This window comes from Osmia lignaria, chromosome 9, assembly GCF_051020975.1.
Source record: "Osmia lignaria lignaria isolate PbOS001 chromosome 9, iyOsmLign1, whole genome shotgun sequence".
Lineage (NCBI taxonomy): Eukaryota > Metazoa > Arthropoda > Insecta > Hymenoptera > Megachilidae > Osmia > Osmia lignaria.
The window spans coordinates 13,533,343-13,543,521 of NC_135040.1; the positions used below are offsets into that span (position 1 = coordinate 13,533,343).

At 32.9% G+C, this 10,179-nt stretch overlaps 3 protein-coding genes across 4 annotated transcripts; 1 reads left to right on the top strand and 2 right to left on the bottom strand.

Annotated features, from left to right (window-relative positions):
- Positions 1 to 235: 235 nt before the first annotated feature.
- Neos (nuclear receptor coactivator protein neosin) lies at positions 236 to 4,205 on the top strand. Its single transcript, XM_076690347.1, has 7 exons — positions 236 to 757; positions 838 to 1,347; positions 1,417 to 1,705; positions 1,783 to 1,854; positions 1,928 to 2,127; positions 2,198 to 2,623; positions 3,426 to 4,205. Exons 1-7 carry the CDS (start codon positions 523 to 525, stop codon positions 3,626 to 3,628), a joined length of 1,935 nt encoding a protein of 644 aa, XP_076546462.1. The 5' UTR covers positions 236 to 522; the 3' UTR covers positions 3,629 to 4,205.
- A 298-nt stretch (positions 4,206 to 4,503) lies between these two features.
- On the bottom strand, positions 4,504 to 7,984 carry LOC117608096 (protein-lysine N-methyltransferase SMYD4). Of its 2 annotated transcripts, XM_034332701.2 has the most exons (6): positions 7,184 to 7,984; positions 6,480 to 7,110; positions 6,134 to 6,420; positions 5,701 to 5,984; positions 5,121 to 5,598; positions 4,506 to 4,800 (listed from the first exon to the last, which is right to left on the bottom strand). In XM_034332701.2, exons 1-6 carry the CDS (start codon positions 7,368 to 7,370, stop codon positions 4,793 to 4,795), a joined length of 1,875 nt encoding a protein of 624 aa, XP_034188592.1. In that variant the 5' UTR covers positions 7,371 to 7,984; the 3' UTR covers positions 4,506 to 4,792. The 2 variants fall into 2 exon arrangements, with proteins under 2 accessions (XP_034188583.1, XP_034188592.1); XM_034332692.2 differs by having other exon boundaries at positions 4,504 to 5,598.
- A 265-nt stretch (positions 7,985 to 8,249) lies between these two features.
- Pfdn4 (prefoldin subunit 4) lies at positions 8,250 to 9,161 on the bottom strand. The gene is made up of 4 exons (XM_034333069.2): positions 8,996 to 9,161; positions 8,814 to 8,918; positions 8,594 to 8,710; positions 8,250 to 8,449 (listed from the first exon to the last, which is right to left on the bottom strand). Exons 1-4 carry the CDS (start codon positions 9,032 to 9,034, stop codon positions 8,297 to 8,299), a joined length of 414 nt encoding a protein of 137 aa, XP_034188960.1. The 5' UTR covers positions 9,035 to 9,161; the 3' UTR covers positions 8,250 to 8,296.
- Between the last annotated feature and the right edge of the window lie 1,018 nt (positions 9,162 to 10,179).

Genomic DNA, 10,179 nt, shown 5'->3' on the forward strand with positions numbered 1-10,179 from the left:
TATCAATGAGTATGCATGCGTTTTCCTGTGAAAATCTAGAACAGTTAACATACTATATGATGTTTCAATGAAACAAGGAATTTGTCAATGGAGAGTTGTCTCTTTTTTGTATAATCTCTTCAGGCGTGTTTGCAAGGAACGAATTTTTGCTCCATCATCATTGTTCGTTGAATAGCGAATTGTTTAGAAATGGTAGAATAGGTTTAATGGTTATCTCTGCAAGTATTAAAATAGAACACACTTGAAGGATAAATCTTACATATACACGCCATTATATGTAATTCCTTCAACTTTCAGTTGTTGTTTGAAGTCGAACAGGGTATAGAAAATCTGTTTATCGCTGTATAATGTTATCATCCTCCTGTGGATGATAATCTATCTGAATGAAGTAAAATACAAGAAGTAAACGTCAGCATTGTAATCCAACCACTGTTGTATTTATCACTTGAATGTGGTTAGTGCATTATTTTATAAATATTTACTTTTAAGAAGGATTGCTTTTCAAAAGCAAATCACTGGAAAATGAGTGTAAGACTTTTGAAAGACCCTGCTACTGTAAGTAGCCGTATATTTGTGGGTCATTTACAAACAGATGATATGACCAAACATGAATTGGAAGAACACTTTTCAAAATATGGAACTGTCGTTGGTTCATTGATAAATAGAGGTTTTGGCTTTGTTCAGTTTGAAGAAGAACAGTCTGCTCAAAAAGCTATTCAAAATGAGGATGGTGCTATGTTCAAAGGCAGAAGAATAGGTATTTTTATTTATCTTCTCTCATCAACTATTTGTTATCGTAGATGTATGACATTCTAGATTTCTTATTTATTCGAACAGATGTTAGACCTGCAAAGAAAGACAATCAATCCAGTGGAGGAGGTGGGGGTGCAGGAAAATTAGGAGGACCTAACAATCAGTTCAATTCTAATAACAATCATTTTAATCCTGGCAATGATTCTTTTAATAGTGGAAATCAAAGCTATGGTGGAAATTCAAATTTTAATCCGAATCAAAGTTTCAGCTGTGATCCACAGTTAAATGATAGTCAAAAAGGGAATGCAATACAAAATCGAAGCGGTGGAAATGATCAGTTTAATGATAGTAATCAGAATAGGGACAATGCAAATGATCAGTTTGCAAATCAAAATCGAAACAGTGGGAATGATCAGTTTAATATGATGCAAAATAAAGGGAATAATCAGTTTAATCCAAATAATCAGAACAGGAGTGGCACTGATCAGTTTCCTCAAAACAGAGGTGGCAATCAATTTGGACCAGGTGGAAATCAGAATAGACCTGGAGGAAATCAAAATCGTAATGCAAATAATCAGAATAATCACAGTCAAAGTGGTGGTGGCGGAGGTGGTGGTGGAGGCGGAAGCGGCGGCAGCGGTGGAGGCGGAGGAGGCGGAGGAGGAGGTGGTGGTGGTGGTGGTATGAATAGCGGCGGAGGTGGTAGAGCAAGAGGCAGGGGTGCGAAAAATCGCAATAAAAATCGGGACAATTCAGTTGGAAATAATTTTAGAGACCGTAGTCCTATTAATAGAGGCGGTCGTTTAGATGATAAAGGCGGTCGGGATTGGGATCACAAACAGGGTGATAGATTGAGAGGGAGTAATTTTGGTAGAGATTCGTTTAATGACACTAATAATCGTTATGAAGATTTCAAGAATTCTGGTCCTAGGGATATGAGTATGAGTTTTAAGTAAGTAAACCAGTCTATTTTTCCATATTTTTGCTATAAATAGTATAACATCATTTAATATCATATTTGTTTAATAGCAACACAAACGCATCAAATGTGGTGACTGAAAAAAATGATTGTGAAATTATTGTTGTCAACAAAGCACTGACGTATGTATAAAACTAATACAGCTTTTGTACAATTATGAAATGTTTCTCTTAATTAATATTTTTGTTCAAACAGGGAGTATGCTGAAAGTATTGAAATGAGGTTAAAGAAAATCGGATTAACGGTCGATTTATTATTCCCAAATGAAGATGTTCTTTTAAGTAGAGTTCTAGGAAACATAGCGAGTCGTGGATGTTTATATGCAGTTGTTGTTACACCTATCAATCAAGAACATCATTCCTTAACTTTAAATATTCTTCATGGTTTACCCCAAGGTATGTGTCTCAATAATCATATGAAAATCTAGTAATTGTGATATTAATACATATTTATTTTTTCATATAGAACATAGAAATATGCTCGTCGATGATGCTATTAATTTAATATCACGTGATTTTGCTAATTACAAAGCTGGCGGACGATCAGTTCCATTGAACACACCGTTCGCAAATGAGCGACATCCTGATGCTATTCAAGTTCTCTTAAATATGTTAGCTGATAATCATCAACTAACAGTATTACAATACGATCGTGTTATAAAATATCTTGAAATCAAACGGGAAGAACAAGTGCAGGTTGAATTAGGAGATGTAAAAGATTTACCTACAGCGACAACTACAATAACAGTTAGCGACCCGAAACAAGCTGAATTGCAGTCTAGAATACTTAACATTCTAAATAGTAATAAGACAAGTTCATCTGCACCGACACCTAGTCCGGTACCAGCTCCGACATCGACACCGGCACCTGTTCCACCAGCTACTTGGGGAGGTAATATTTTTAAGACGTTATTTTTTCAATTTAAACAACATGTACATAGTATTATATCTTCGCTAATTTCGTGTTAAATTTCTATACCATGATTTATGAATTCGGGGTAATATAAGTTTCATTAAAATCTAATGGATATTAATTTTGCCGAAGTTAGTTATCAATTAAAAAAGAGAAATGCATCATATATTCAGTAGTGTAATTTTATTGCGTTATGTGCCCATTATATCTTGGAACATTTACTTTTCTTTCTTATAAGAATACCGCTGTTTTACTCAAAAAGAGTAGTATTGAGAATGCAAGGTGTATCGCGTTTTTCATGCGAATATACGACCTGTTGCATTATTTTGCATATTTAGAAAGGTCATTTTATAGGTGCATTTTAGAGATTCTGAAGCACCTGTCGTTTACGTTTCTTTTTTGGATTTGTTTGTGTCTATTTCATGAACATGTCCAAAGAAATTTTTCAATCGCGTTTAGAAATTTCTATTGACGAAGTTTCAGAATAATTCGACGTTTAAAAAAACTAAAAACAAATGTGTATTTTGTCTAAGAATTTCTTAGACAAATCATTTCAGGTAAAATTTTGATTTAAACATTGGATTGGAGTGATTAAACATAAACGAACTTCGTACGCTTTGGGTTTTTTTTATTTAATTCATCGGGCGTGTAGTGAAATTGTGCTTATTGTTGTATGACACAGTGATCAAAGCGAACGAACTTCGAATATACATATATATTTTTATATATATATATATCTTGCTGGTATTGCTAACTTCATGAGTACATCATGTTATGCCAGCAGCATCAACTGCCACAACAGCATCCACAACTACTTCTACTACTACGGGAGTTTCACCGTCACCTCTGCTAAACGATCCGACAGTTCAAAAGGCACTTGACAGTCTGTTGCAAGGCAATTTGCTGAAAAGCATCGGCGATCAGCAACCGGCTACAACCACGACACCTCTGTTTGCTGCTTTTTCAAATATCGGGCGATTTTAATTCGTTTGTCATTATTTATTATATAATGAAAATCGGAGATGCATGATTCTCCTTTATTTTTCTCGCATTCGTACTCGTCTAATAAAGAATGAGATGAATATTTTGCAAGGATATTCAGTAAAAACGGATATTGCTAACAGAATTGAACAATACATGATTCCGATATTTCTGACTAATAAAGTGTTAGCATGTTTTTTCTATGTATTAAAAATATTCACTTTTAAACATGGAATTCATCAAGATTTATAAGTTCTATAGATTTTGTTTGTATGATTTAGCAAGGATATGTATAATGATATATCTGTTTATATATATACATATTTCTTTATCATTTCGTTCGTTGGATAAAAATATTTTAGCTTAGTATACTTAATGTAGCATTATAAATGGAGGAGATTTAGAAGATCGGTAATGTCTAATCAATTTCGAGTGTGTTTTCTATATTTCTTTTATTTTTCTTTGCTTTTATTGCTATAGAATTAAAAGAGATTTTAAAGTATATTATTACTTTATCGAGATCTATCTAGTTTATTGTGATAAATATTTCAATACGTAACATATTGACTTAGAGATCAGTAATTTAATTATATAATTCCATTGTTTATTGCAATCGTATACGAATCTTTGATTAATTTGTAGAATTTATTAAATTGTGATTTCAATAAATTGCTACGATTGCTTTGATCGCTTTTACAGTTTTTATTAGTCTCATCAAATGATCATATTGTGACATATGCTTCTATCTTTAATTTAGATTAGTAAAAATGATTTGGTCGAACTTATAAGTCTTATATACTTTGTCTAATATAAAAATATACTATGGATATGGATATAAAGCATTTCATTTTTACAACACATTATATAAGGTATATAAAATATTCGTTTCCTTATTGCATTATTGAGGTTGCACTTATTAAGTTGAAAAGTTTTCTTTTCTAAGTAAAGTAGGCATTAAAAAGTTTATTTTCTATGTTACATGTTTTTTAAATTTACATTATTACATGAATTTCAATTTGTTTGAACAATTATATAAGTATAACCCATGGAAAAAGCTATACACACGTTTTTAGGAATTAGCTAAATATCATGTATAACTTAAATAAAATGTTTTTAGGAATACTCCATGTCTTTCATTAATAACGTAGTACAATATTGATGCCTCTTTTATGGATCTAAAAACAAAAGAATTCATCTATAGTATTGAAGTTGAAATTGGAATATCTAATGCACACACTTTTCACATACCATTGCAGCAGAAGAATTAAACATATTATTTTCATAGAATAATATAAGCTAAAGACTAATAGAAGCAGCTATAAAGCATTAATAAGCAGCAAGTAAATCAGTGTACAAAGTGAAATATTTAGGTGAAAGTGGTTTGTAGGGTGTAAGTATACTATTTAGTATTTGCAAGTAAGTGAAGCATATAAATAAAGCATACAAACATATAAATAAATGTAAGTAACTTCACTTCAAGTTTACTTAAATTTACCTAAATAATAACTCTTCAGGTATTGTTCCGCATGTACGACTTCTTCGCATGGCTGGGTCACTACTTTGAACAATATAAGGAGGACCGATTTCACAGCTTCAATGTCATACATATTTTTCGTTAATCGTTGCTTATAAGGCTTCAATTTCTCCACGAGTTCCTTATTCTTACTGATAGAACCAATATGATTGCGAAGAATTGTATTGTACGTTGGCCAGTCAAATGTACACGCGGTACAATCACATTCAAAGAAGTAATCTTGCATTATTTTTTCTCTTCTTGCAGATCTTGTCATGTACGCATACGAAGCACCATAATTTGTGAATATTTGATCTCCAGGAGATATTGGCTGTAACGCGCGAGTAATCATTGTCAACCCTTCAAAATGCCGAAATGTATTCGGAGCACAAGAATGATTGTACAAGCTATGCGTTACGTATAATCCTGAACCTGTTTTAATTCCTGGGTCTTGTTGTACCTAGAAAATAAATGTCACGCAATGTAACATTGTTCTATATGGATCTCTATTGATTATCGAATTTTCTATAACGTCCTATGTATTATCTATTAAATAAATTACTGAGAAACAATTGGAAGACATTATAACACAGGCACGGAACATAAGGCTGCCACAGAATCTGATCTTAGGAAACTTGTCAATATTTTTTAATTGGTTCACTTCGTATTTCTTGCAGAAGAAATTAGTCTGTGTGGCTAGGAGCATAATTGCAAGAGACGAGATACATGCAAAAGCACTGATTCCAATGAGTGGTCTTGTTGTCATATTAGTAGCAAGACTCAGAGCTGATCGTGCACTGGCACTATCCAGTATGCCTTCATCTGTAAATCCTGCAGTTCTATTATCTGCAAAAAGCATGTTTTAGAAAATGAACAGTATGTTAGAGTTCGCTCTTTATCACATAATTTATCACTATTTTCATATTATTTAAATATAGTTTAATCTTTTCTTATATTTTCTATTCTAGCCATAAGATATGAAATCTATTCTTTACCTGGATTAGATTCAGCTATTTTCATGTCTTCGAGCAGTTCTTCAATTTTTTCACCCTTTGCTGTTACTACAATCAGAAACCTGATGATTTTGGTAAGCATTCGTATTTTATCTTCATCAACGTTAAGTAAGTTTCCTACTATTGCTAAAATTGGACATTCTATCTGATGAGCCATTTCCCAAGCTAATTTCCTGCATGTCTCTGAGCAGTACTGAGCTACTGGACATTTTGTACATGGAATTAAGTTATAGCATCTTGCTAAACATTGGTGGCAATGTGTATAATAGCTGTAATATATGGAATTAGTATACATCATTACGTATGATAATGTTAACAATTTGATTACCATTGTGCGTAAAGAATACATGCATAAGGATCTTCAATAGTAACTATATCACCGGGCTTAAATTCTTTTGTAGCTACTAAATGACGCCCGTATTTTTCAGAGAAAGCAATGCTAACACCATCGCTAGCAGCTGGAGCCTCTTTACCCGGACCATAAGCTAACTTTAATGGACCTTCATCTGCTAAGTATCTTGGTTCTTTTTCTTCATTAACTGAATCGTGTTTATTTTCGTCAGCGTTAACATTTTTATTTATCTTTTTGCCAATTTCCTCCTTTCCATTTCGATATTTTACAACGTTAGGACTGTCGCTTATCTTTTCTGATAAACATGCGTTCATCAATTTTTCTGTATCAATATGATCATCCTTTTTAATCAGTAATTTTTTTTTTATTTCTTCCACAGCTTTGGTTCCTCTCTCTTTTAACTTTTCCCTTTTTTCTTCTGGATAGCCAAGATTCAATGCAGCATCAATGTCTATTATACATTCTTTGTACATTTGTTTTCTGTATAAAGCAGCCGATCGATTGGCATGAGCATACGACATAAGTTCTTTATTATTTGCATATGCTAAACTCATTGTGTAACATTTTATAGCTTCAATATCATCACCCATTACAAAATGTTGATTTCCTATTATCATATAAATTTAATGCTGGATATAAATACGTGCTGGAATATATAGTGTATAATAAATATTTATTACCTTCTTCTCTATACTGAATAGAATCCTGTTCATGTTTCACTTCAGGAATTAATTCAGGTAATTCGGACTGTACCATGTTTTGCAAAACATGACCAATTAGTGCTTCACATTCTTTCTGTAAACCATATCCCACGTGTGATTTATTATTTTGTTTTAAATTCAATATTAATTCCTTTGCTATGTCCATTTCTTTTGGAATAATCTTACAATAAATATTCTTATATTTTTATAATAAAAGAAAAATGATAGAAACTAAATATATAATATATTTAATTTGTAGAAGTGTATTGTTCACTTTAATGAGTTGAAGAAGAATGATTCTGGTACAGCAGATAAGAATGTACTGAATGAGCAGTAGTTAACTATGTACTAGTTCAAGCAAAGCTAAGAGGTGAAACTAAAATTACCTCAAGTAAGATGATAGAGGGAAGCAGATATTGTATGACTGTAACTAAGTTTCAAGTCATTCATTAAATGTATTAAAGTGTAAATTTTGTGCCAGATATGCATTGAAAATTCTTTATATTACTCTTCTTAATTATAAAATATTATGTTTAAAAATAATTGTGATGTAATAGTTAAACTGTTGATGTCATTACAAAACATGAAATGAAAAAATGTTTAATGAGTATGAAACTGGGTACCGATTTTTTTTAATTAAACTATTTAAGCCGTTTATAATAAGAACAATTTGGCATCGATCCAAATGTAATAATGGTATAGTTGCTGAAGTGTTAAGTTTCAAGTACCTCAGTTAATTAGATCTATATATGATTGGTAGTGTTTGTATAAACCAGAGTTAATCAAAACCAAACATATGTCTTAGAATTTTTATATTAATTATTATTAACAAATAACATAGTAGGAGAAGTGAAATAACACTATAGAAAACATTATGAAAAAAAGTATAATTTATTAAATATTTATTATACAGTAACAATGAATTAACATCTGCAAACATTTGACTTTCGTGTATCTTGTATAAATATCATGTGAAATAATTTGTTTTTAAATTGCAAATATGTAAAATAATACATATGTGTTTTGAAAAAGTATAGGTCAATAGTAGTATAAGAATTTTATTTCAGAATACAAAAAATTTACATGACTAGATCAATCTTCTTCTGCTTCAAGATTTATGCGATTACCAAACTTTGCATACAATTGGGTTTTTAATTCACTCATCATATTCTTTAAATCACGACATTTACTTTCTAAATTATCAATTTCTGCTTGCTTTTTCTCCATTAGTTGTTCTAAATATTCCTAAAACATTGGCAATTGGTAAAAATTAATTAAAGAAGTGGCTATTTACTTCTCAATCTTATTAAGTATTGTTTTTATCTTACAAAATTTTTTAAATCTTTTAAATTTATTATTGAAAGCATTATAACATGAAAGATTTCATACGTGTGTCTTTTCCATATCTTCATAAATGAAAACTTCACCAATATAATATGGTATTTTTGCCCCGTCATCGAATAAGACTACTTCATCACAAGCATCCTCTAAATTCTTTAATTCATTCTGTACAAATTATTATGATGTGTTGTATGTAAAATTGTATACATGACCAAATAAGGTTACACGACTAGCACGAATCAATTGTTAATGACAAATACGTGTATACCTGTTTGATTTTCAATTCTTCTTTTAGATCTTCCATTTTAGCATTTTGTCTTGCAAATTTATTAATTTTTTGTTGATCTTCGTATGTAACATAAATATCCGAGTCCTACAAAGCAAGAAGTTAAATACAAATGTTAATAATATAAAAATGTAAATAAAGATATAATTTGTATTTAATTTTACCGGCTGAAATCCAGCTTGAGTATTTTTCCGTGCCGACATAATTATCTTCTATTTCCACTTCGTATATCCTTACAATTGTAAAATTAAATATTTTTAAGAACTAATGGTCGGTAAACTAATTAGAAACTCGATTCGTACGCACCGATGCATGGGGGTCCCTGACACCCCTGATGCCATAATGTCGATATGCAGAGTATCGAAGGTGCTTCGGGGTCCCTAACATCCCAGTATCACCGGTGGGGCGGGGTCCCCAATACCCCAAATGCCGTAATGTCGATATGTACATACAGTATTATCGGTGCTTCGGGGTCCCTGATACCCCAGTATCACCGGTGCTGCGGGGTCCCCAATACCTCAGATGGCGTAATGTCGATATGTACAATATTATCGGTGCTTCGGGGTCCCTGATACCCCAGATGCCAAAATGTCGATATGCAGTGTATCTTTGGTGCCGCGGGGTCCCAGACACCCCGAATGGCATAATGTCAATATACAGAAAGAGTAAACGTTGCTTCGGGGTCCTAGACACCCCAGGATCGAATTAGATCGTACCCATCACTATCCCGAACAAGCGAGTTTCACGATTTGTTCGTTTTTAGGTCTTATATTTCGCTAGTTGCTTTGGGGTCCCCGACACCCCGTTTGCATATATCGGTATACAGCGTCACCGGTACCGCGGGGTCTCAGATACCACGAATGCCGAAGTGTCGTTAAGCAAAGAGTGTAAACGCTGCTTCGGGGTCCCTGACACCCCGGATGCCAAAATGTCGGTATGCAAACAGTGTCAATGGTGCTTCGGGGTCTCTGGCACCCCGGATGCTATATTATTGGTATGCAAAAAGATAGCTATCGGTGATTAGGGGTCCTTAGTACCCCAATATGTTATCCGGTCGGTACGCGGAGGGCGACATTGGCGCAGCGGGGTTCCTAACACCCCGGATAATATCAGGTCCGTATGAAGAGGGCGCAATCAGTATAATTTTTTTCCAGACTTTATTTAATTTGCTTCATTTATTTTTTTTTGCGTATTAAATAAGCTCATCGATGGGGAATAACATTTATGATTATATCCCTCTTCTGGGTTTCAGCCGAGAACCCCATTTCTTTTATTTCTTCCATTTCTTCCAAGGGTCGATTACCGACTTTCGGAAGTTCAGTCGATAAGTCGGTAAATTATTGAGTAG